This window comes from Corythoichthys intestinalis, chromosome 18 (genome assembly GCF_030265065.1).
Source record: "Corythoichthys intestinalis isolate RoL2023-P3 chromosome 18, ASM3026506v1, whole genome shotgun sequence".
NCBI classification, from domain to species: Eukaryota; Metazoa; Chordata; class Actinopteri; order Syngnathiformes; family Syngnathidae; genus Corythoichthys; species Corythoichthys intestinalis.
Window position 1 is genome coordinate 38492290 of NC_080412.1, and position 27958 is coordinate 38520247.

The window sequence follows — 27958 nt, forward strand, 5'->3', positions numbered from 1 at the left end:
TGACACTTTGCACTTGCCAGGATTATCTCAGATAGAACATGACCCCCCCCCCAAAAAATGATGTTTGCAATACTTGAGTTGAATAATAAATATAGAGGTGCAATATAGGCATCTTTTTCATGGCTTAGTTGAAGTTATTCATTTTTTTTTCACAGAATGTTTATTTGGAAAATCTTGAAGTTGTTACATTTATCATTATTAAAGCATCGAATAGAAAAAGCCATAATATGTTAGGTCCACGACAGCATGTATCGGTATCGGTTGTTTGGAGTTGGACAACATCGGGATATCGGTTATCAGTTAAAAAGTCATTATCGGACAACTCTACTTATCATTCAACAATCCAAAAGGGATTCTTAGGGATCTTAGCTTTACCTGCAATTTATACAACATAATTAATTACCATGTAAATTCATTATATTGCCTCTTTAAAAACTCAAGCCACCAATATGATAGCAGCATTGCTGGGACAAATCATGATATATTTAGCGTTTAACTTTTCAAGAACTCCAATGGTGCAAAATCATCCTGGTTATCATTTCCAAGGATAGATTTGAGGAAAGGTACAACCCTGAAAACATTGATGTGGAAATCCCGGGAGTTCTCCTGCGACTCGACCACACCGCCGCCCTTGCACAAATTTTGGCTTCCCCAGCTGACCACTCCGATCTGGTGAGGGGAAAAAAGACAACAGCAACCAATTTGTCAAATTATAACAACGCCAAAACGCCCGTATTGGGCACAGATGAGAAGGCTCACCTGCACTGTACGATGCTCGTAGTTCTTGAACACAGCGCCTCCAGAGTCACCTGCCCCAAATGACATTCCTCAGTGCAAAGTTAACCTCTTATATGAACTATTTTTGGTGATAATAAAACACAACAATCATCATGAGATAATTTACCTCTGTGAAGTTGGCCCCCAATAGAAGCAAATTTATATAAAAATAATGTCAATCGTTTGTGCTGCCATCGTTTTTAAGATATTTACAATTATTTTATATTTTGATTGAAAATGGCTAAAAATGGTTTCAATTGTTTGTGCTGATTTGTGCTGTAAAAATTTCTGTTTGTGCTGCAATCATTTTTGAGATATGTAGATATTAATTTCGAGTGATGACGTCATGCAGCCGCCCATCTACCGCGAAACGGCCTGCAATGGTGCCATTCGTTTGTGCCGGGTTTGTGCTCGTTTGTGCTGGAAAAATGTTTGTTTGTGCTGCTATCGTTTTATAGATATTGCAATAAACGGGGGGCTGCGTTACGTCATCACTCTAAATTAATATCTCCATATCTCAAAAACGAAAGCAGCGCAAACAGAAATGTTTAAAACACGTCTGATGCGAGCCAACTTCACGGAAGTTCACATTTTGGCCTACATGACTCAAAATGTGATGTTTACATAGAGTATGTATGTGGATGCCATTACTCAATTATAATTATATTAGTGCTGTCACAATTATCGCGTTAACGGGCAGTGATTAATTTTTTAAATTAATCACATGCAAAATATTTGACGCATTTAACGCACATGCCCGCTCAAACAGATTAAAATGACAGCACAGTGTCATGTCCACTTGTTACTTGTGTTTTTGGTGTTTTGTCGCCCTCTGCTGGCGTTTGAGTGCGACTGATTTTATGGGTTTCAGCACAATGAGCATTGTGTAATTATTGACATCAACCATGGCGAGCTACTAGTTTATTTTTTTGATTGAAAATTTTACAAATTTTATTAAATCGAAAACATTAAGAGGGGTTTTAATATAACATTTATATAACTTGTACTAACATTTATCTTTTAAGAACTACAAGTCTTTCGATACATGGATCGCTTTAACAGAATGTTAATAATGTTAATGCTATCTTGTTGATTTATTGTTATAATAAACAAATAACAGCACTTATGTACAGTATGTTGAATGTATATATCCGTCTTATCGTTCCATTCCAACAATAATTTACAGAAAAATATAGCATATTTTATACATGGCTTGAATTGCGATTAATTACAATTAATTCATTTTTAAGCTGTGAGTGATCGAGCTGTGAACTCGATTAAAAATTTTAATCGTTTAACAGCTCTACATTATACACATTTGTTTAATTATTATTAATGATGACTGTATTTTAATCATTTTTTTATTAATACATATAAATACAATGTTGAAAAAAATAAAAAAAAATAAAAACAGAAATACACTTCCGTAATTTCTGGACTATAAGGCGCACCTGACTATAAGCCGCCACCCACCAAATTTGATACGAAAGCGTAATTTGGTCATAGATGAGCCGCACTGGGCTATAAGCTGCAGCTGTCCTCGCTGTATTATGGGATATTTACAGCAAAAAATATCAACCGGTAAAACTTTATTTGACAGTGGCATCATAAGACTGTCATAAGACCAAATGAACCGCCATGAAACTTTGAACCAATTGGCTGCAAAGCTTCATTGCTTCAAGCTTCATTTGGCCATCACTGCTCCCTCTGCTGCCACCTGCTGTCAACACTGTTGTCATCCAACATGCCTCCTAGCATGCATTGCAGCGCTACAGATGTAAATAACAATCTATATTCAGTTACTTCAGTTACTGTTCCAGTTGTTTCATTAATTGCTAGTTACGGTATTTGGTAACACTTTATTTGACAGTGGCGCCATAAGACTGTCATAAGACAATCATAATTATGACATGACAATGTCATGAGCATTAATGAATGCTTATAACAGATGTCATTTAGTGTCATCCAGCAAATGATCTCACTTTTGAATGGATGTAAAAGATCAGAGCTGGACATAAATGGAGTCAGTGACATAATTTGCTGGATGACACTTAATAACATCTGTCATAAGCATTCAGTAATGCCCATGATAGTGTCATGTCATTATTACGACGGTCTAATGACAGTCTTATGACACTGATGTCAAATAAAGCGTTACCTATTAAACCTAATAAATCAACAAATAAGCCGCACTGGACTATAATTCAAACTGAGGGGCAAAAGTTGTGGTTTATAGTTTGAAAATTACGGTAACTATTGCACTTAAAGTTTTTTTCAAAAATGTATTAATTAGTTAATTTCATTTCATAGCATTGTAATTTTCAGAATAATAAATAAATATTAAATAATTTGCCGGATGACACAAAATGACATCTGTCATAATCATTCATTGATGCTCATGGCAGTGTGATGTCAAAATTATGATGGTCTTAGTTTAGTCTTATGGTGCCACTTTCAAATAAAGAGCTACCGAATAGCAAACCTTGCAATTTATGAAACAACTGGAACAGTAACTGAAGAAATAACAACCACAGAACATGAATTTTGATGGTTATTTACATCTGTAGCGCTGCAATGAATGCTAGGAGGCATGTTGGACAACATCAGTGTTGACAGCAGGTGGCAGCAGAGGTTGACCATCTCCCCCAAAGGAGCGGTGATAGCCAAATGAAGTTTCTTGAACCAATGAAGCTTTGCAACCAATTGGTTCAAAGCTTCATGGTGGTTCATTTGGTCTTATGACAGTCTTATGATGCCACTGTAAAATAAAGTGTTACCGGTTAATATTTTTTGCAGTAAATATCCCATAATACAGTAAGAACAGTTGAACGTTATAGTCCAGTCCGGCTTATCTACGAACAAATGTCATTTTCGTGTCAAATTTGGTGGGTGGTGGCTTATAACCCAAAATTTACGGTATTTTTAACGTATTGCCTGCCATTGACAACAGTCCAATTCATTTAAACTTTGAGGGTTGGCAGCCAGCCCACCCTAAAGTTAAAGCCTATAAAGCGTTAAATGTACATTACCTGTACACGCTATATGATCTCTGAAGGGAGTTCGACCTCCGGTGCATAAGAAGTTTTCAGTCACAGGAACCTCAGGGTTCTGCGTTGTGATTCCCGCGGCATCCAATGCATGTCTAATGCATTCATCCCTCTGTGTCACATGACGGGAAAGCCGAAATCAGCTCCAGGGAACATTAGGCGGAACGAAAGGCTACATTTATAAGCAACTCACGTTATCTCCAAGTTTAGCGTGGACGTGTTTTTCGTCCACCCATTTGCCTCTACGTGTCAGGAAAGTAAGTTTCTCCATGTTTTTTAGCAGAAGTTGTTCTGTGGTTAGAGAGCACAAAAAATGCAGTGCAGCCAGTTAACCATGAGTGAGAGTTTACAGTCCTTCGTGTTTATTTGAAAGTACAGTACATTATAATTGATAGTTCATATCAGGGGCCGAGATTAGTGGGATGGGTGGAGGTGCGGCGGCATCCAGGCTTTTAAGTGCAGTATTCGGGTGTAAAGGGGGTGTGGTTGGCAGAATTAACCCTTTAAGTACCCCAAAATAACGATCCAAAAAGTCCAAAAGTATTGTACAAGGAGGGGCAGAGCAACTTGCTTATTTAAATTTGGCACCCTGAACAGATGGTTGCTCTGAAGATGGTATGGATGGACTTATTTGAGAGGGTGGGGCTTAAAGTTTGGTTCTTAACGTGTGTTATTTATTTTGTGTTTATTTTTCAGGAACCCCAGTGAGCATCATCAAGTGGACGAAGTTGGAACGCGCTTTCGCTGTTGAGGCATTCTTTTCAAGCGATCGCTCAGTCGTCGCAACGCAATGTAGACATTTCAATATGGCCGCCTGTTCCACACCCATCTTTGGTTGGTGGTTTGGCCCACAGAAGGCTGTAAGTTGTTTCAGCTAATGTTTGTGTATGCATTTGTAATTAAGTTCACAGCTACAGTTTGTGGAGTTACGTGTGAGCGATTTGCTATGAGAATTGTAAATACGTTAGCATTCGTAGCATTTAAGCTAGCCGACTTTTGTTATGCAATTTAGGCTTATTTATTTTACTAAATTTACATATTGATAAGACTAGATGGACGTTTGAACACCAACTGTTTTATTGTTAAAGTGTGTGTCGTTTTGAACATACAGTAAGTGTACATACAGTATGTGTGTTACAGCGTTACACATAGTCAAAAGTGAAGGAAGTACAAAGCTTCAAAAAGTACAATTACCTTGTTTGCTGTCTGTAAAGCTGAACAACTTCACATTAAGTGAGGACAGAACATGTCACATTAATAAAGTAAAGTTAAAAATAAGATACTGTGAATTACAATAAGGTACTGTTTCTGCAAAAAAAAAAAAAAAAAAAAAAACAACAACAACTGGAAACAAAATGACATTGAAAGTTGAAATCGCGTAAGTCGAGTACGTCGTAACCCGGGGACTAACTGTATAGTGTTTAAAACAGGCATGTCAAACACATTTTAATTCACGGGCCACATTCATGGCGATTATATCTCATGTGGATCGGAGCACTTTATTTTTCACCAAATAAATTAACTCACTGGCTGCCATTGACGGAGCTAGGCGTCCAATCCATTTGGAATGGGAGGGGCGAATGAACGAATGGTGCTCTAATTACCAGGACCGAGCAAGGAATTTTCACGTCATGTCAGAAGGACAGGCGTACTTATATCTGTGCTATCAGGCTGTTTCGGCAGACGGATAAACACAAATCAAGAGCGACGAATCCTTGATAAATGCACTTCATTACCAGGACCATCAATGAATGTTCACGTCACGTCATAAATGCATCCAGTAGCAGAGGGGCAGGCGCACTCACATCTGTGCTATCAGGCTGTTTCGGAGGACAGACACACACAAATCACTGCCGACGAAACCTTGATAAATGCACTTTATTACCAGGACTGAGCAATGAATGTTCACGTCACGTCAACAACGCATCCTATAGCAGAGGGGCAGGCGTACTTATATCTGTGCTATCAGGCTGTTTTGGAGGGTGGATATATACAAATCAAGGCCGATGAAACCTTGATAAATGCGCTTTTTAAAAGTTTCGTGAGCTCTGGGACACTCGAAAAATGACTCTCATATCTCTCCTCGCTAAGCTAAATGGTACCTCGATGTATGTTTGTGTGGAAATGTAGTTTACGAACTGCAAAAAAAACTATTTACCTTCTCACCAAAACTAGTAACCTATTCGCATTTGTTCCGCCACTGCTTAATATGACCATTATTTCGAAAGTTAAGTTACCTTGTTGTGCACACGTAGATTCACCAACAAGTTTTAGACCGTCGCTTGTCTCCTGTGTGCAGGGTATGCAAATGGGTCTGAAAAAACAGACAAGGCAATGTCAAAAAGAACAGTTTCAAACTGCTATTATTTCAGTCATAATCAAATCATGTTGTACCTGACCAGAGTGGAAATTTTCACAAATTCTTTAAGTTGGATGAGAGCGACATCGTAGTCATAAAACTCTTTCACGCCCTCGTTGACTTTAGCACTGACATTGAACTTTGGGTGTAAGAAGAAATTCTTTACTCTTTTTGCTGTTAGAGAGAAAGAAAGCGAGGCAGTTAAGTTTTCAGACTGCCACAACAAAACATGTTTTTAAGAATTAACTCATGGCGATTAACTGGTGGCGATAGATGTCCAATCAATTTTGATTGGGAGGGTTAGCAGCGATCGATATTGCCGTCAATGGCAGTGAAACATGACCAAAAAGTGGGGGGAAAAAATGCCCCAAAATCAACAGCAAATGACTGAAAATCAACAGCAAATGACCTGAAACACCCCCCATATTAACTCATTAGCTTCCACTGAAGGCCATAGATGTCCAGTACATTTGAAGTGGGAGGTTCATTCGCTGCCATTCCTTTCACTTCAAATGGATTGGTCGTCTGTTAGTGATGAACTCATTTCAATATACAACAGTAGCCTAACCATAACTAACCCTGCTTTAGTACAAAATGTAAATGAAGAAGGGCCAATCTTACTTCTGCCCTGTCCGTCGTCGATATCCACCGTGACGTGTTTGGGCAGATCATCAAATGTGAAGCAGTGGGCGGCGGTCAAGATAAACATGGGCGTGACCAGAGAGCCCATACATCTCATGACCCGACCTTCGTTCTTCAAGAGGCAGTCAAACACAAATTAGATATCGTCCACAGAGGCACAATGGAAAGCAATTAAAACAAAGAATGAACAGTGAAATTGAGCATTTCTTACCTGGACAACAATTTGCGCTGCCCATGGATAGTTCTCCCTTTCTTTGTTGGTGTCATAATCCTTATGAAGACCACATAAGCCTTTGACTTCCTCTTCATCTGAAAATTAATCAAAACGGCCACTTCAAGTTTCATTTAATATCAAAAGGACAGCAAGTATTATTAATTTCTTCATTCATTTCCATGCTGCTTATCCTCACAAGGGTCATGAAGGTGCAATAGCGTACCGCACGAAGGCCATTTTTAGACCGTGACGTCGCCATCGTAACGCAGAAGTGGGTCAAAATAAACACGCCCTTGCATACAATCCATGTTATTTCTGCCTGTTTTCTCTGGTAATCTTTCAAAATAGAACATGCCGAGTAACACTGCTGCTATGGAACTCGTAGGAACTTAGAACTTGGAACTTGTGCGGACGTCCAAAAGACCAGTTTAACGCCAGCAAGGTGAAGCCATTCATGTTTCATATGCAGTAAACATTTTGTTGGAGGCCATGGTCCTACAGAGGACGAAGAGGTAAGCCATTTTGACATTTGCACTTATTTTTTAGAGTTTTGCCGTGCGGCTTCTGTCTGACAATAAATGACCTGAAAAAGAAATAATATGGTATCTGATTGACACTGCTGTTACCTTTTCTGTTGTAAAAAAACAACTTTAGTAAGGGGAAATGTAAATCAAATTTATATAATATATAAGAAATACAGGGCATATAGTGGTAAAGGATAGATTGTTGAAACAGAAGAATGTCATTGTCAGGTGGCATAAGTCAATGCACACAAGAAAAAGGTGTCTATAAAAAAGCTACTTCTGGATCAGGTCGGCTCGTCTTTTTCAGCCCTTTGACACTCAAGCCATCTCTTTAACTGAACATTTACATACACTTGTGAAGAAAATAATGTCATGGCTCTCTTGAGTTTCCAGTTATTTCTACAACTCTGATTTTTCTCTAATAGAGTGATTGGAACAGATACTGTACTTCTTTGTCACAAAAAACATTCATGAAGTTTGGTTCTTTTATGACTTAATTATGGGTGAACAGAAAAAAGTGATCAAATCTGCTGGGTCAAAAATATACATACAGCAGCGCTAATATTTGGTAACATGTCCCTTGGCCATTTTCACTTCAATTAGGCGCTTTTGGTAGCCATCCACAAGCTTCTGGCAAGCTTCTGGTTGAATCTTTCACCACTCCTCTTGACAGAATTGGTGCAGTTCAGTTAAATTTGATGGCTTTCTGACAAGGACTTGTTTCTTCAGCATTGTCCACAAGTTCTCAATGGGGTTTAAGTCAGAACTTTGGGAAGGCCATTCGAAAACCTTAAATCTAGCCTGATTTAGCCATTCCATTACCCCTTTTGATGTGTGTTTGGGGTCATTGTCCTGTTGGAACACCCAACTGCCCCTAAGACCCAATCTTCAGGCTGATGACTTTAGGTTATCTTGAAGAATTTGAAGGTAATCCTCCTTCTTCATTATCCCATTTACTCTCTGTAAAGCACCAGTTCCATTGGAAGCAAAACAGCCCCACAGCGTAATACTACCACCACCGTGCTTGACGGTAGGCATGGTGTACTTGGGGTTAAAGGCCTCACCTTTTCTCCTCCAAACATATTGCTGGGCATTGTGGCCAAACAGCTCGATTTGTGTTTCGTCTGACCACAGACCTTTCCTCCAGAAGGTCTTATCTTTGTCCATGTGATCAGCAGCAAACTTCAGTCAAGCCTTATGGTGCCGCTTTTGGAGCAAAGGCTTCCTTCCTGCACGGCAGCCTCTCAGTCCATGGAGATGCAAAACACGCTTGACTGTGGACACTGACACCTGTGTTCCAGCAGCTTCTAATTCTTGGCAGATCTGCTTTTTGGTGATTCTCGGTTGAATCTTCACCCTCCTGACCAATTTTCTCTCAGCAGCAGGTGATAGCTTGCGTTTTCTTCCTGATCGTGGCAGTGACAAAACAGTGCCATGAACTTTATACTCACAAACAATTGTTTGCACTGTTGCTCTTGGGACCTGCAGCTGCTCTGACTTTCCCATTGTAGCGTTTGTGGGCGTTTGCATCCAATGAGCCCTATTTAAATGGCCTCAGAGAAGTCAAAATTGCTAATTTGTGTTGCTGTATGTATATTTTTGACCCAGCAGATTTGATCACTTTTTCTGTTAACCCATAATAAAGTCATAAAAGAACCAAACTTCATGAATGTTTTTTGTGACAAAGAAGTATTTGTTCCAATTACTCTATCGGAGAAAAATCAGAGTTGTAGTAATAACTGGAAACTCAAGAGAGCCATGACATTATGTTCTTCACAAGTGTATGTAAACTTTTGACCACAACTGTATGTTGTTCCAAAGTTTTACCAGTAAATTTGGCACCAGGGACATCATTTTCAGACAGAATTAGTAGGTTTAGCTGAGTAACCATCTCATTCGTACACTATTTCCATGCATTTACTATTAGGGACAAACAGGAGATTGACCCGCCTAGGCACAATTGCTAACATCATGAATATTATTGAGAACAAGTGACGTGTTGCTTGCGGTATGCCATTGAAAAAAAATCCGCGAAAGACTGCGGGTGCGAAGTTGGAAGCGCGAAGTAGCGAGGGATCACTGTAATTGTTATATCGCCATATCGTGAGTTCTTCGTTATCGTGAGGCTTGTATCGCAAGTCGTATCGTATCATGAGGTACGCAAAAATCAAAAGGAAGTGATCCATAAATGCCTCAAAATCGACAGGAAGTGACACCAAATCAACAGGAAATGACTGTCATGCATTATTGTATTGTTGAATATTGTAAAAGGATTTCCTGACCCACGTACTGATAATTGCTGCATCGTCATATCATGAGCCTTGTATCGAATCATATTGTTAGGTACCCAGAGGTTCCCACCTCTAGTTAAGATGGACAAAGAATGTATTGTAATGGTTTTTATATGGTCATGAAATGAAATCTGTGGTGTAAAATGATAGTTGAGCTCCTTGGCCTAACAGTGTAGGGAATAGTAGAGAGCATGCTTGTAAATACATCAGGAAACAAGAGAAGGCTGTTTTACCATCATGTTATAATAGCTCTACAGAATCAAATTAGAAGTTGGAGATGAAATAAAAAAATGGACCCGAGGAGGGGAAAATCCATACATAATAAATGGGAGACTCACCAATAATTTCATCAAAAGTCTTTTGCAATTTTTTGATGTCCTTCATCCTGAAGTAATGCTGGCCGCCCAGCCCAACGACCAGATGCTTCAAGTCGTCGTCGAAGACCTCCGCCCCAATAGCAAAAATGTAAATATCTGAAAAGTTAGATGCAAATATGTATTAATTTGGCATCAATGCCAATGTGCCAAGCGGAGGTCACACTGCATTCTCAGCCGAGCGCCCCAATTTTAATATATACACTGCACTACCCTCCCCACACAACCCTTTCATGATGCTGGGTAGTGGCTGCTAGTCGGGGACCTAGCAGCCACAGTAATAGGGTGGTAGTTGGGTTTCACATTTTTGATATGGCGGGGCTCCCGAGCCAGGGCCTCCTCTTTGTCTGGGCTGTCGGTTACAGGGGTGGGTGGGTCTACCCGGGCATCCTCCTTGAGCCCTGGCGTTGATTGCCAGCTGAGCGCACACAGGGCGGCAGGGGGCGGCCATTCTGGGTGGGGATCCTTTCATGCCCTAGGCCTTGTGGGCTGTGGGGGTCTCACGGTGTCCCCGTCCGTAGGGCAGTTGCAGCTGTGCTGTGGGTCCAGGTGGTCGGGCGTTGGTGGAGCTTCTCCTCATCCCTTCCCTGAGGTCTAGTTAATGGGGGCGTGGTTGATCCGAGTGACCGCCCTGGATGACAGTACCCCCTTTGCCGGAGCTGCGGTGCGACGGCTGTGCCGCACTCGCTGCCCCTTGATTGGCTGGGTTGGTGCCGGAGGCCTGGGGCGGCCCCCACGAAGCATTTCTGCTTTTCTGCAGGATTATCACATGCATGACTGGGTGCAATTAGACACACTCAGGTCGAGTGATTGTCGGTGCAAAGATTAGCAATCAGGTAGCATAGAATAGGATGTCAATTAATCCACACTTACAGCCAGGTGATTTACATAATACTAGGTTTCCCACATTACATTGCTGAATTGTGTACACTGGAGGGGCGGCGGGGTGTCGCCCCCTCTTGGTGGGGATACATTCCTGCACTGGGCCTATTGGGCTGTAAGGGTCCAGTGGTGTGCCTGTTGGTTGGGTGGTTGCAGCGGTGGCTAGGGGTTCGGGTGGGCGGGCGGTGGTGAGTGCGGGCGTGGGAGTGGTGGCGCGTCCCCTCATCCCTTCCTTGAGAGCTGTTTAATGAGGGCGCAGATAGTCCGGGGGGATGACTGTGGCCCCTTTGCCAGAGATGTGGTGGGAAGGGTGTGCCGCGCTCGCTGCCCCCCGATTGGCTGGGGCGGTGCCGGGCCCTGGGGTGGTCCCCACGTTGCATTTCTACTTTTCTGCAGGACTATCACACGCATGACTTGGTGCAATTAGACACACTCAAGAAGAGAGATTGTTGGTGCCAAGATTAGCAATCAGTTAGCATAGAATAGGATGTCAATTCATCCACATTTACAGGTGATTTACATAATCCTGGGTTCCCCACATCACATTGCTGAATTGTGTATGCTGGTGGGGTGGCACCCACTCTGGGTGGGGATACTTTCCTGCACTGGGCCTAGAGGGCTGTGGACGTCCCGCGGTGTGCCCGTCGGTTGGGCGGTTGCAGCAGTGGCTGGTGGTCCGGGTGGGCGGGCGGAGGTAAGGGCGTGGGGGTGGTGGCACATCACCTCATCCTTTCCCTGAGTGCTGGTTAATGGGGGTGCGGATGGTTCGGGGGGATAATGGTGGCCCCTTCGCTGTTTAATGAGGGCGCAGATAGTCCTGCTGTGGTGGGAGAGGTGTGCCGCACTCACTCTTCCCTGATTGGGTGGGGCGGTGCCGGGGCACTGGTGTGGTCCCCACGTAGCATTCCTATTTTTCTGCAGGACTATTACACGCATGACTGGGTGCAACTAGACACACTCAAGTTTAGAGATTGTCGGTGCCAAGAGTAGCAATCAGGTAGTATAGAATAGGATGTCAATTTATCCACACTTACAGGTGATTTACATAGCACTGGGTTTCCCATATCACATTGCTGAATTGTGTACGCTGGCGGGGTGGCCCACACTCTTGGGTGGCAGTGGGGGTCCCGCGGTACGCCCGTCGGTTGGGCGGTGGCTGGGTGTCCGGGTGGGCAGGCAGTACTGAGGATTTGTGTGGGGGTGTTGGCACATCCCCTCATCCCTTCCCTGAGGGCTGGTTAATAGGGATGGTCCAGGGGGATGACTGTAAGCTGTGGTGGGAGAGGTGTGCTGTGCTCGCTCCCTCCGATTGGCTGGGCCGGTGCTAGGGCCCTGGGGTGGTCCCCACGTGGCATTTCTAATTTTATCATCTATCACACATGCTAGTTGGTTCACGTATGACTGGGTGCAATTAGACACACTCAGGTAGAAAGATTGTCGGTGCCAGTATTAGCAATCAGGTAGCATAGAATAAGATGTCAATCTATCCACACTTACGGTGATTTAAATAATACTGGGCTTCTCACCTCACATTCCTGAACTGTGTACGCTCCACTCCACCTAGTCACGTCTCCTTTTAACTCACTTTCCCTCCTCTGTTATCAGGCCCCCCACATGTTGTCCACAAGTAAATATGATTAGCTAACGATAGTACCACTACATTCATAGGTAGCCCAGGCGTGTAATAATATATTTCTTGTTGTTTGTTCTTCTCCTCTTCTGTCTGCTTCTTTCCTTTCTGTCCCCCCATAACCCTTTCCTGTTCGCAGCTTTCTCCTAATAAATAAAACATAACGCCAACTCACCCAGATAATCTGCTCTCAATGGCTCTTTCTGCCTATAATTAGGGTCCATGTACACCATGTTCTTTATTTTTTCCACTGTGGCATCAGGTGATCCACCCATGTTGTACGCACCTGAAATCAAACCACTTCATTGAAATCTAAAGCGACAAACGACACATTTCACAGTCATTTCAGAGGTGAACAAAGGTACCGTCTGTAAAAAGAATGATCACATGACGGTGCTCCTTAAAGCCATCTTCCCCAGTTCGCTGTTTTATAAGAGCCATTCTTTCCAAAAAGGTCGCAAAGGCCAAGTTCAGATCCGTTCCGGCAGTGTTTCTACCTTTTAAGTAGGAAGTCGCAAACATATTAAGGAAAACGTAGTTGAATAAAACAGCATATTGTATTAAGATATAGGTCTGTTGATCACTCACTTCCTACTTTAAAGTTCTCCAACTGCGTCTTCACCAGATTCAACTGAGCCTTGCCATCCAAAAAATCGAGAATGTTGACAACTTCGTAAATATCCGAGGAGAAGAACACGATCTCATAGTTTGGCGAGATGGGAAAAGATGAAATCTGTGTCGAGTGAGGAAAAAAAAAAAAAGCAATGAAATTTTATAATGAGCAGAAAAGCACATGCAAATTGCTGAAAATATGTCAACTAATCGCTTATGCGGGTTATTTTGCAAGTGAGCCATTTAACCGATGCACTGACAACATGCCAAGATATCCTATCTAAGGAGCAGTCAGGATTATGATGCGGGTAGTATTTCATAATGAAATGCACTTGTAATGGGATGCTGCTCTGACAGCGAAATGGAATGAGCCCCGGTTTATACACGTTAGCTGGACGGTCGGCCAAAGTGTCATCATGAAGGTGTGCCAAACACTTACAGTAACTGCTTCACACCAAACATACTGTATATTATGACAGTACTAGACACAACTGCCACCTGTGTGAGATGTGTTCTTCATATGCAGTGACATTTTAGGACATAAATCTGACTAAATGAAGAGAAATACAGTAGACCTCCTCAGCCTGAAATTAAATTTAAATGTTTATTTATCAGAATTTTGCCACCCGCTACAATGAGGTATTCTTGTGAGTCAGCATATCTGTGGCCAGCAGCCTATTTAAACCCCAATCACAATCTAACTTGCAACTCCTAAACAGCACAACTTTTGCTGACTCTTTAAGTCTGACAAATTGTATTAAAAGAGAAGCAAATTGTACTATAGGCATTATGACATAGCACAATTTCAAACGCATATTTTTTTATTATGATCATTGAAATCAGATTTTGCAGCTTAACGATGGTATTGGCAGATGAAAGCATTTTAAAATGATATCGGAGAATTTCGAGTTTGTTTTTTATTAACGGTTTTGAGCCAATTTGCTTGTTGCCTTCAAAGCTAATGCAGAAGCCTTCTGCCTTTGTACAAGGGCTGGTCACAGCTTAACACAGCAGTTATGCTGTGTTAAGCTGTGACATCTAAACTGATGTTTGCACTATTTCGACTTCAGCAATAAATATTGTGTTGAAATACAGGCACATTTTCCATAACTTCATTTGAAGTCAGTGTTGTTTTTGTCAACGATGACTATAACCAGAGGCGTCGCGTCCCATTAGGCAAACCAGGCAATTGCCTAGGGCCCCCAGACAGGCCAACAGATTTAGCACACGCAGCTTTACTGCCAATGAAAGCCTTGTGTTTGAGTTCCCTGAAGGGGCCCTTTCACTTGGTCTACAGCCCCCACCCCTCCCTCACGTGACTCAGAGTGAGAGTGAGCGGCGATTTGGCTTTTTTTTAATTGGCGTATATCGAAAATGAAGAGAAGTTATCCTTCTGGAAGCGACAAAAGAAGGAAAAAAAACCAGAAGAGGAGAAAAGGAAGCAAGACAGCGATGAGTGTACTATGTTACTATAGTTTTATGTCCTAATGTAGTAGAAGCCGGGCACTTTAAGTGTCCTAAAAAGCGCTCTATGAGACCGAGGCGTTATTATACTTTTATTAAATATGCTATTGCTCCAAGTCCAACTGTCCCCCTTACTTGCACACGCTCGAAGGACCCCGTGTTGCTTGTTGCCTGGGCCCCCCGGGGACCCTTGCTACGCCTCTGACTATAACAAAAATATTTCGTGAACAAACAATTTTTTCATGACGATGAGATGATAACGAGTCAAAAACGGGTTTTGGGAGACTAAAACATAACAAGACTAATTCAGTTTTCCTCTGACGAGACGAGATCGAGACAAAAATGCGCAATGGTTTCCGTCACATGTTCACAATGTGTGACATTTTTTGTGTTCTTAGCCTGCATCTTAGCAGTGTCTGATTGTGTCACTCATGTGATGTGGTGCTGCTCTCCAGTCTCCAGGCTTGTGCACATGGTAAGATCTGTTTTGTTCTTTTGGCCAGAAAGAATACGCAATGTTGCTTTAGCCTTTAAAGGTCTGCGCTAAGTGATCATCATGCACAATATGGAACCCGTAGCATTAGCATAGCATTCGCATTCTCGTTAGCATTAGGCTAATGCTAACAGCAAGCGTCCTCTTAAACTCCCAGACATTTTTTTTTTTTTACATACAGTTTGTGACGTCCAGGTGGGTATAATTAATTGTAAATAATGTACTGTTTTCCAGCTGAGTGTGCATATCACTAAGTTGGCGTTGTCCTTGGAGATGCTATAATATGTGCTCGTCTGTCAATGTTCATTCAAAATAGTCGAAAACCTTTATTTTCAATTTTACAGACGGAAACAGTTTTAGTAAATGTCGCTTAAAATTAGACGAAATTAGTCTTGAGTTTTTGTCAACAAAAACTAGACGAACACAAACACATTTTGAGATGACTAAAATATGACTAAGATTAATAAGTATTATCATCCAAAAGACTAAGATTAAGACAAAAATGAAAAAGGCCGCCAAAAACAACACTGGTTGAAGTTGTTTTCTTACTTTTCATAGAATGTTTATTTGTAAAACCTGGTTATAAAGTTATTACATTGATCATTATTAAAGCATCCAGCGGGGCATTACAATACAATTAGCCTTAATGAGTTAAGTCCTCCATTGCATATATTGATATCGGTTTGATATTGGTAAACGGATTTTTGGAGTTGGACAATATCGATTAAAAATTCATTATCGGACACTAAGGCTGAACGATATTAGAAAAAACTGACATTGCGATTTTTGAAGGGTTTGCGAAATATATTGCGATATCAAAACTAGAAGAATTTTCACGAGAGTTGAATATCTCTGTTTGGGAAGACATTGGTTGACTCACTATTACCATATTGTATTCATTCCAGATGTTTCAATCCGATCACATGATTGCCGATTACACCATTTTTCATAGGATCAGAATCGGGTGAAAAGGATCAGGTTTTTCGATTACAAAAATATATTTATGTTTTTCTGCTTCCTCCTCGTACAGCCTCTCACTCTCCCACCTGCTGCTCTTCTTGGTCACCAGTGCAGCTGGCGTTTGGTGCATGAAGTACGATGATTGACAGGTTTGTAACTTGTAAAAGGCACAAATGTGTTAATCATTGTTAAGCTTGGTACACAGTCTGAAGTGTGCTGTGGCAGTTTATTAATTGTGTAAGTGAGAGTTCTGTTCTCGGCAGCGTGAGTGTCAAAGCAAAAAAAAAAAAACTTTTTTTTCACGGTATCGGATAGAGACTTTGATCCGGCTCGGGTCCAAAAATATACGATCGGGACATCCCTAATATTCATATAATACCGTTTAATACAGGCTAAGGGGGTTTATCTGTGAATGATGAAGATTGGTGGATATAAAAGGGATCCAGGAAGCCATGTCTCTGCACAATTGCTTATTTTATCAAGAAAAACAAAAGTTTACATTAAAAAAAATATATATATATATCGCACGTCCTGCAATGGGACTATTGCGCACGCGCACATTGCGATGGTCAAACGATATACAGTATTGTGCAGGCTTATCGGACACCACTATTAATGGTGTTACCTTGGTGATAAGTTTGGTTACAGTATCTCTGGCGTCATTTAAATATTTTTCTTCAATGCTCTCTGAAATGTCCACACCAATGTAGATGTTGAGTTTTCCAGTTTTGGAAATCCGGATTTTTCTGCCCTCCTGTGTGTCATCTAAAATGTTTTTAAAAAATAAAACAAAAGACTTCATCAACATATATATATTTAACAATTTTACACAAAGCATTAACCATTTTGTGATTTCTAGCTTCCCATTATATTGTTGTTGGACTTGCCTGTAGGGTCCAAAGTGGTAAGGCTTCCTTTAATTGCACTGCCGAAAGCCTCTGAAACTTCCAGTGGAGTATCATACGTGTAATCGTCTGATAATATGAGCACAAACAAATTCAAGTAAAGATGAGTTCCACTTGATAAACATACATTCTCACATTTCTGCATAAAATCACCATCAAATGTGATCTGATCTCGCCAAAATAACACAGATGAAAAAAACAGTGTCTGCTTTAACTAAAACCACCCAAACCTGAGGCCGTCTGTCAGACAGTTGAAGCTAAAAAGAGGATGGATGCTGCAATAAGACAATGATCCAAAACACAGAAGTAAATCAACATCAGAATGGTTTCAGAAGAACAAAATACACGTTCTGGAGTGGCCAAGTCAAAGTTCAGACTTGAACCCCATTGAGATGCTGTGGTATGACCTAAACAGAGCAATTCAAGGCAGACATCCCAGGAATCTGCCTGAACTACAGCAGTTTTGTAGAGAAGAATGGGCCAAGATTAGTCCTGATCGATGTGCCAGACTGATCTGCAGCTACAGGAAGCGTCTGGTTGAAGTTATTGCTGCCAAAGGGGGGGGGGGGGGGGCACATAACATTAAATGTGATGGTTCACTTCTTTATTTTTTTTCCCCCTTCTGTCATTGTTTACATACTATCCTCATTAAAATATGACAACCTATTCATGTTTGGGTGGTTTTAGTTAAAGCAGATGCCGTTTTTTCATCTGTTTGGTTTTGGCAAAGATCAGATCACATTTGATAGGGATTTTATGCAGAAATGTGAGAATTTCCAAACAGATACTTTTTCATACCACTGTAAGTTGCTGCGCAGAGCTGCAGTATAATACACTGTTTAAAGTCAGTGGTTCTTAACCTGGCTTGGGTAGAACCCCAAGGGTTTGCTGAGTAAGTCTAAGGGGTTCTGCGAAGGTTAAGACACGCAGGACCATATTTTCATACGCTGACTAAAGGCAATGTGTCTTTTAGACTAGATTTTGGACTCATTTGCCCCAATTTACAGGCTTTATTCAATTTCTTTGAAATGCTAGCACTCTATCTAACGGTTTGCTCAGTGGAAGGTTGACTCGTACTTGGTATGAGGAAGTAGAAAAGACCAACAGGCAGCGTGGACTGCGCAGATAATTTAAAAAAAAAATTGCATCATATTACACCATTAAAATAGTATGTGATGCAAGGATGTGATGATAAAATGAGAATGTAGGCATGAAAACAAAAACAAGGAACAGTGTGAAATGAGTTTCATTTTCCAATGTTATTTAGCTGTATGAGATTTGAATGGTAATTTATTATTTATTATATGTAATTATTACTGAATTCCAAAAGGTTCGGTGAAAGCACATGTGAAACTCATGGGATTCGGAACTTTTAACAAGGTTGGGAACTACTGGTTTTAGTATTGTCAGTAGGGGCACCGAGTGAAAAGCCACTCCCCCTCGCTCGGATCAAGGGGCCCGAGGACGCTCATTGCACCCGAGTCCTGTTCAAATTTGTTCCGCCACTGCATACAGTAGTCCTTTACTTGATTTTAATCAACTGATATCATTGTTTAAAAAATGGTGGGTGGGGGTGGGGGGGTGTATTATACTAGTAAAGTGGGTGGGGTAAATGTATGCAATGGTCAGATGAACAACAAGGTATTTTGTACACATGGTATTAGTCAGCGAACTAGCTGGTGAATCACTTTTTCAATAAGCAATTTACTGGACATGACCAAATTCTGATGCTACTGTTGAGCCTAGATTACTCAGAATTCATTGTGTAATTGGGGGGACATGATGTCACACATGAGAACAAGATGTTTTGTACAGCCTCTTTAGGCATGTTTCCAGCATTGGCTTGAAATGAAATTGAATGAAAGCGCAGAAAACTGGTTATGCTAAATTATTTTATGCCTTTTCCCTGCTTTGCTGGATTAAATCTTACAATATAAATATAAAACAGGGTGACCCCCACTTCCCCCCAAAAAACAGGGACTTTTTAGAAATCCAATAAAACCAAGAGTGATGGACAAAAAATATGCTATTCATAGTAATTGAAACCTTAAAAAGTGCCATTTAACACATTCACTGCCATCTATCGTCGATCCTGTTATTGACAGCCAATGAATTAAAGAAATACAGTAAATTTAAATGTAGTACAGTCCCTGACAAAAGTCTTGCCGCTTATCCATTTTGTAGAAACAATTGCTAACAACCTGACTTTTAATTATTTAATTGGTTTCAGAAATGGCTCATATGAAAGCTAAGACCCTCGCAAATGTTGTTGAATGTACAAAAATACATGTGTTTCACTGAAAAAAAATTTACCATTTAATGAAGACATAAAGGTCAAATTTTGGCAAGACAAAAGTTTTGTCTCCTACAGAAAGTAGTGTGAAAATTGAACAAAAAATGTACTTCAAATACAAAAATATGTTACATAACATAAGCGAATTAAGTAGTGGTGCTGTGAGATCAAAATTTAATATTTTGTATGACTTCCATGGGCTTGAAGGACTGCATCCTTGCGGTTCGGCAAGGATCCATACAATTAATTGATGAAGTCATCAGGAACATCAAAGAAAGCAGTCTTGCATGCCTCCCAGAGTTCGTCAACATTCTTGGGTTTCGTCTTCCATGCTTCCTCTTTCATCCTGTTCATGTCTGGTGACTGGGGTGGCCAGTCCTGGAGGATCTTGATCTTCTTTGCTTTGAGGAACTTTGAGGTACATATTGAAGTATGCGATGGAGCACCATCCGGCTGCAGAATTGGTCCCTTTTTATGGTTAGGAATGTAAGAGGCAGCTAAGATTTGTTGATATTTCAGACTATTTATGTTGCCTTCCACCCTGCAGATATCTCGCACACCCATATACTGGATGTAACCCCAGACCATGATTTTTCCACCACGAAACCTCACTGTTTTCTGAGTGAATCTCGGATCCATGCGGGCTCCAGTAGGTCTCCTGCAATATTTGCAGCGACTGTGGTGTAATTCAATGGAAGATTCATCTGAAAAATCCACCTTTTGCCACTTTTCCTGCGTCCATCCTTTTGACAGGTTGTGGGCCTTGGCAAATGCCACACGTTTTTTTAATTGTCTGCACCCTGAGAGATAAATAGTCTGAAATATCAACAAATCTTAGCTGCCTCTTACATTCCGACCCATAAAAAGGGACAAATTCTGCAGCAGGATGGTGCTCCTTCAATCTCTGCCTCAAAGTTCCTCAAGGCAAAGAAGATCAAGATCCTCCAGGACTGGCCAGCCCAGTCACCAGACATGAACATTATTGAGCATGTCTGGGGTAGGGTGAAAGAGGAAGCATGGAAGACGAAACCCAAGAATGTTGATGAACTCTGGGAGGCATGCAAGACTGCTTTCTTTGATGTTCCTGATGACTTCATCAATAAATTGTATGAATCCTTGCCGAAGCCCATGGAAGTCATACAAAATATTACATTTGAATCTCACTGCACCACTACTTAATTTGCTTATGTTATGTAACATATTTTTGTATTTGAAGTACATTTTTTGTTCAATTTTCACACTACTTTCTGTAGGCGACAAAACCATTGTCTTACCAAAATTTGACCTTTATGACTTCATTAAATGATAAATCTTTTTCAGTGAAACAAATATATTTTTGTACATTCAACATAATTTGAGAGGGTCTTAGCTATTTCTGAAACCAACTGAATAATTAAAAGTCAGGTTATTAGCAATTGTTTCTACAAAACGGATAAGCGACAAGACTTTTGTCAGGGACTGTACATTAAAGTAGTGTAAAATAAACTTACAGTAGCAAGCTGGTTCGGTGCCCGTCCACTGGCCATTCTCCAGGCACACTCGCTCATGGGAGCCAACCAGAAACAGATTGCCATTGCAGCTGTATTTCACTTTGTCGTCTAGTCTGAACAAATTCCCGGTTCTTGAGGCCCCGGCTGGGATCCCAGGATCAGCACAATCACTTCCTGCTGTAAATAATTAAAGTGCACCAAGTCAAATAATATTAATAATAATACAATAATTAATCATTTAATGTACAGTAAACCTGTGAAAGTGGACCTATTAATGTTAAGCATAAATTATTCTAATTCCAATACGGATTTGCCAATGAAAAATAATGTCAAAGGAATAGGCAATCACAAAAACTTTTGTGGTAATTTTGTAAATTACAGTAAATTTGCTACTTTTAGATGTCAAAATTAGATGTCAAAACAATATTTTAAAGAAAATCAAACTGAGGTTGGGTTCAGACTGCAGCCATTTCTGATTTAAACAGTGTTAAGGTATGTGTGAAAGGGGCTTTACTTTTACTTGTGTCAGTTTTTTGGATACTCTAGCCACCTCTGTTTGGGACTGTAAAGACTATAAAAAGCCATTAAGTTTGAATCTAGATGGACTAAAACCAGTCTGAACAAGACATTAATTTCCCCACCTCCCAGCCGCCCACTTCTAGTAACAAGACAGGACTTTGGCATCATCTTGTGGCAATTTAGGGAATTTAATAGATTTTAAAAAGCAGACTTGTATGGTAGTCAACGGGTTATACAGACTCATTTTAAAATTTAACACATCATTTCAAGTGAAATTGCTATTTGTGACGTTTTTTTACTTGGATGTTTACTCACAGAGGTCATATTGACCCCTTTTTCTTATTTTAAATAGTTTCATTCTTTTTTTATGAACAATTTTAACACATATTTTGGATTGAAATAATTAGTGGGGTTATTTTATATTACAATATTTACACATAGATGTCAAATTGAGCCATGTTTAGTAAAAAAAAAATAAAAAAATAAATAAATAAAAAATTAAAAATTACCATATTTTTCGTACTATAAGCCACTACTTTTTTCCATCATTTTGAAGCCTGCGGTTTATAGTCCAATGCGGCTTATTTATTGACTTATTTGGGTTATTAGGTAACACTTTGTTTGACAGCGGCGTCATAAGACTGTTATAAGACTGTCAAAATTATGACATGACACTTTCATGGGCATTCCTGAATTCTTATGACAGATGTCATTAAGTGTCATCCGGCAAATTATGTCACTAACTTCATTTATGTCCAGCTTGGATCTTTAAAATCCATTCAAAAGTGAGATAATTTGCTGAATAACACTAAATGATATCGGTTATAAGCATTCAATAATCCTCATGACAGTGTCATGTCATAATTATGATTGTCTAATTACAGTCTTACGGCGCCAATGTCAAATAAAGTGTTACCAAGTACCATGAGTAGCAATTAATGAAACAACTGGAACAGTAACTAAAAAATAATTGGCACAGAACATGAATTTTGATTGTTATTTACATCTGTAGCGCTGCAATGCATTCTAGGAGGCATGTTGGACAACAACAATGTTGACAGCATGTGTCAGCAGAGGTTGACTGTCTCCCCTAAGGGAGCAGTGATGGCCAAATGAAGCTTCTTGAAGCACTGAAGCTTTGCAGCCAATTGGTTCAAAGCTTCATGGTGGTTCATTTGGTCTTATGACAGTCCTATGATGCTTCTGTCAGATAAAGTGTTACCGATTAAAATTATTTTGGTGTAAATATCCCATAATACAGTGAGGACAGCTGCAGCTTATAGTCCAGTTCGTCTTATGTATGAACAAATGCTGTCCGTGCCTAATTCAGGGGCGGCTTATAGTCAGGTGTGCCTTATAGTGCGAAAATTACGTTAGATTGAAATTTTAAAAAATTTAGTTTTTGACAGATTTAACTCTTATTGCCATTGATGGCAGTAGACGTCAATGGAGGGTAAAGAAAATGCTGGGAAACATTTTTTGCTTGTTAAACAGACCTCACAATTTATGTCTAATTAATGGTAGTCATTTGCCAAGATGCTTTTAGTTTGAACTTCAAGTTGGCACATTTTCAGGCATATTTTAGACCCACTTAAGAGGTTCCACATGTGTTAAAAGATTCAAGTTCGAAAAGTAAAATTGGACTCACAGTCACGGCTGCAGATGGGAGTGGAACCACTCCACTTGCCGTTAGGTAAGCAGACCCGCCTATCTGAGCCTCGCAAGGTGTAGCCAGAGTAGCACTCATACGTGGTCTCGTTGTCTACATAATATTTCTCCTGAGGTGGATTGACAATGCCGTGCATGAGCACAAATGGGCTCGGGCACTCCACCACTATTAAAACAGAAACAGAGAATTGGATTAATCGTGGAGCCAGGCAAGGGTGAAAGATACATACAAAAGCTGCAGCTATGGATTATTTCTGTAATCCGTTAATCTATTGATTAGTTAGTTCAAAAAAATTGAGTAATCGGATTACAAAATTTAATGTGTCGCATAATAAATTTTTAGCAGATGTAAAACAAAGAAACAAGTGTTTATGCCTGCAATAACATTTATTTTGTCTTGCTAACATTGCAATTTCTAAACAGCATTAAATGCAAATACAAAAAAAAACTTCTGAATGTTTCTTCAAACTATGCAGGATTGCATTTTCATTTCACAAGAGCAATAAATGCATCAAAAAAAGAAATTTAAACACCTGAATTTAGCCTAAACGGTAGCAAAAAAATAAATAAATGTGGATCTATGTAAGTACATCAAAAGAACAATTGGCTTACTTGCTTATCAAAAGTCCGCTAGCTTAAATGCTGTTAAATGCTAACTTTTTTTATTTTTTTTGCATAGCTCTTAACCAGTGTTGTTTTCATCAATGATGACAATAAAAAAAGATTTTGCCAATGAACAATTTTTTCATGACGACAATGAGATGATACCGAGCTACAGGGTAACGATAACGAGTTTCGGAAGACAAACACAACGAGACAAATGCCAGTTTTCGTCTGACGAGATGAGAATTTGTTGGGTCTAAAACACCTTCTTCAATTTAGCTGTTGACCCAGAGCGAGGTGACAAAGGCAGGACACAAGGAGGCAGGAGTCAGAGAGTGGACTTTTACCAACTGTAGTTTGGGGAGAGGTCTGAGATCGGGCAACGTGACTAAGAGCGTCTCATCGAAGTCTCTCTCAGAGCTCCCCGCGCTGCTGACTTTTATTAAGGGCTTGTTGCTGGGCAGAATATAGTTACAACACTGTTGTCCAACGTGGCAGTTTCGATCGGGCAAGTTCCTTATTCTAGTCATTGATTAAATTCACAGTCACACTCATTGATTAAATTAACAGTCACACTCTTGAGCGAGCAAGATAACTTTGTTTTGAAGACACATTTGCACTCAAAGTAGCTTGGTGGAAAAGTACTGAGATGTTGTGTGATGAATCAACATATGTGTGTGTGTATCTATTTATCAGCAAAATGTGAGCAATTGCCGGTAATAAAAATGTAAGCACATTATTATGGGCTAAAACTGTATTCTTCATAATAGCTTGGGAGAGCGCGTACAATAGCTGTGGGAGAGCAAACTTGTATAACCCGCAGAGTATAATGACCATACAATCAAGCATATCTTACAGAATTCGACAAAATAGTTTCTGTCACATGTTCACAATGTGTGACATTTTATATGTAGTTAGCCTGCATCATAGCAGCGTCTGGTTGTGTCACTCATTTGACGCGCTGTGCACCCCCACCCTCAACTAGCCAGTGTCCTCTCCTCTCAAAGCTTGCACAAACGGTAAGATTTGTTTTCTTATCTTGCCAGAGAGAATATGCAATATTATTTCAGCCGTTAAAGGTCTGTGGTGAATGCTCATCACATACTAAATGGAACTCGTATATTTAGCATTGCATTTGCGTTTGCCGCAGTAGCATTAGCTACTTAATGCTAATGGCGAGCGTCCTCTTGAACTCTCGGATGACTTTTTTTTAATTACAATTCGTGGCGTCCGGGTGGGTATAATTAATTAAAAATAAAGTACTGTTTTCCTGCTGAGTGTGTATTTTCACCAAGTTGGCATTGTCCTTGTAGATGCTACTATATGTGTTTGTCAGTCAATGTTCATTTGACATACTGTAGTTGGAAAGCTTTTATTGATTGATTTATTTTTTTTAAATACAATTTTTTGAATTTTCATCAACAAAAACCAGACAAAGACAAACGCATTTTGAGATGACTGAAATATGACTAAGACTGGTAAGTAAAGATGTCACGTCATTTTCAAAGTATCGGAATCGGCAAAAAAAATATCGGACATGCCTTTTTTTAATATATATATATATTTTGTTTAAATCGTTTTCTAATTGTATTTAACGTTACAGACAAAAGGTCTTACACTCATCCAGAGTAGTTTTGACTAAACGTAGGGCTATCAAATTTATTGCATTAACGGCGGTAATTAACTTTTTAAAATTCATCACGTTAAATAATTAATGCATGTGCTGCACGACCCTCTCACGCATTTTCACGTTCAATTTATAAAGACGCTGTTTTACCCATAGATAGCGCTAAAAGACAGCGTATAATGAGTAGAGAGAAATTTGACAGCCTTTGGAGCCATTTTTTTATGTGGCTAAAGCTTTACAATACCTCTCTCAGCAATTAAAATTAACGTGGGAGGCAATGTGGGGAAGAAAGGTAGTAGCTGATCATTTTCTTAACACGCTATGTTCTTTCCCAACGTTCAATTTATAAAGACGCTGTTTTACCTATAGATAGCGCTAAAAGACAGCGTATAATGAGTAGAGAGAAATTTGAGAGCCTTTGGAGCCATTTTTTATGAGGCTAAAGCTTTACAATACCTCTCTCAGCAATTAAAATTAACGTGGGAGGCAATGTGGGGAAGAAAGGTAGTAGTTGATCATTTTCTTAACACACTATGTTCTTTCCCAACGCAGAGAAGATATATCAATTGGTCCCCCTACGCACAGTCATGGTTACACTTCCCATCATGCATTTGGGCAGAAATTAAATGGCTGCAGTATCATTTACTGAAAGCTCAACAAATACACTAGATGGCATAATTTAGCCACAATATACAAAGTCACATTTATCCTTTAAGAATTACAAGTCTTTCTATCCGTGGATCCCTCTCACAGAAAGAATATTAATAATGTAAATGCCATCTTGAGGATTTATTGTCATAATAAACAAATACAGTACTTATGTACTGTATGTTGAATGTATATATTCGTCCGGATTTTATTCATTTTTTTCTTAATGCATTGCCAAAATGTATATGATCGGGAAAAATTATCGGGAATGATTGGAATTGAATCGGGAGCAAAAAAAAAAAAAGCAAACGGATCGGGAAATATCGGGATCGGCAGATACTCAAACTAAAACGATCGGGATCGTATCGGGAGCAAAAAAACATGAACGGAACAACCCTACTAGTAAGTATTATCGTCCGGAAGACTAAGACGGAATTTAAAAGGGCTCCCAAAAACAACACTGCTCTGAAACAAATCATTCAAACCACATTCCAACAAAAAAACTGCTAAATATACTTCTAAACTAAATTACGAATCCATAAACAAACATGTTATCTCAAACAAAAACATACCTTATGTTGATCTTAACAGGGAGCAGATGGATTAAGCCATGTTAGATGAATTATGGCATATCCACTGTTGCCACTAGACGGCAGTGTATCCACCCAAATCGATAAAGCTAAATGCAACACTTTCAAAACAAACCATAAAAACATCACTCTAATTAGACGAATCCCCGAAGCAGCAAAATTGGATTCGAAGCTTTTTTTCTAAACGAATTACTCGAGTAGATCAATTAATCGTTGCACCACTAATATATTACTCACTCCTGCATGTTTGAGGCCTAAAGATGCTGGGTTCTTCCTTCCATTTGCCATTGAGTTGACAAACTCGCTTTTTGGAGGGATATGGATAGTAACCCTCAGGACAGTGATAGATCAGCAAACTGCTTGCATTTAACCCCTTGGTCAAGGTGTATGTACCTCCCTCTATTTGCATGTTGTCTTCAGTACAATCGCACCACACTTCTCCACCTAAAATGAGTTTTAAAAAGTTAGTGTTGTATTTTATATACAGTAATTGCAGTTACATATTATGTAAGCATGTTAGAATGTCCAAGCTTACCCATGAGGAGACATAAAAGTGCCACGCACCCAAACCAGTAGACGGATAGTCGCATGTTGGAAACCTCAACAACCGAGGAACTAAACAGAAGTTTTATGGAAGATGGGCTTTTATTAACTCAAACAGTGATGCACAACAGAGAGGGATGGGACATTCCCAAATTGAGAAGTTACTTATTAACTTGAGGACAAATAAAATTAGATCAATATGAGAGTCAGAGATGACTGTCAGAACTTTTTAAAGTTGCACTATCTTCCTTTTTTTGGGTTGAAATCTATTGTTAACAGTCAAAATGAAAGTGAAAGTCTTCAACAATGATTGTAATAGTGATGGGTAAGTTGTATTCTTTAGTTTGGTACACACTGGAATTAAATTTTAATATTGGGTAGTTGATTTACATTTGCTGTGTGAATCAGATTTTATTATTTTATCTATTACTCCATCTTGCTTTGTCTTTTTATTAGATATTTGGCCATGTGAACACCTCCCTAAGCAAGACAAAGTACAGTCGCTTCGTCATTTCCCAAAAGCAGAGGCAGGGTTGAGCGTGAATTTGTTTACACAATGATTTGAGAGTTGATCGCAGCCTACGCAGGTTCAGTTGACCCAAAAATTTCCCCCAGCCCTTCTTTTGCATCGAAAAAAAGAAGAACTGTTAAAACTGAAAGGTCTCTGAATATCAGTTTAACCTGTATTGTCAGTGTAGATGGGAATATGTGTGTGAAGGGATAACACTGGCCCAAAATTTATGTCATTTTCTGCTACATGATTTTTTTTTTTTAAAACTAATTCTACTTTTTGTCACTGAAGG

At 39.8% G+C, this 27958-nt stretch overlaps 1 protein-coding gene across 1 annotated transcript; it reads right to left on the reverse strand.

Moving 5' to 3' along the window:
* Positions 1–128: 128 nt before the first annotated feature.
* LOC130906422 (complement factor B-like) lies at positions 129–27295 on the reverse strand. Its single transcript, XM_057820757.1, has 18 exons — positions 27148–27295; positions 26850–27056; positions 23125–23310; positions 20958–21134; positions 17157–17243; positions 16895–17034; positions 13329–13473; positions 13106–13237; positions 12916–13026; positions 10193–10327; positions 7037–7134; positions 6805–6937; positions 6219–6357; positions 6062–6138; positions 4018–4115; positions 3807–3936; positions 760–809; positions 129–669 (listed from the first exon to the last, which is right to left on the reverse strand). The coding sequence occupies exons 1-18, from the start codon at positions 27200–27202 to the stop codon at positions 493–495; spliced, it is 2277 nt and encodes a 758-aa protein (XP_057676740.1). The 5' UTR covers positions 27203–27295; the 3' UTR covers positions 129–492.
* Positions 27296–27958: the final 663 nt, after the last annotated feature.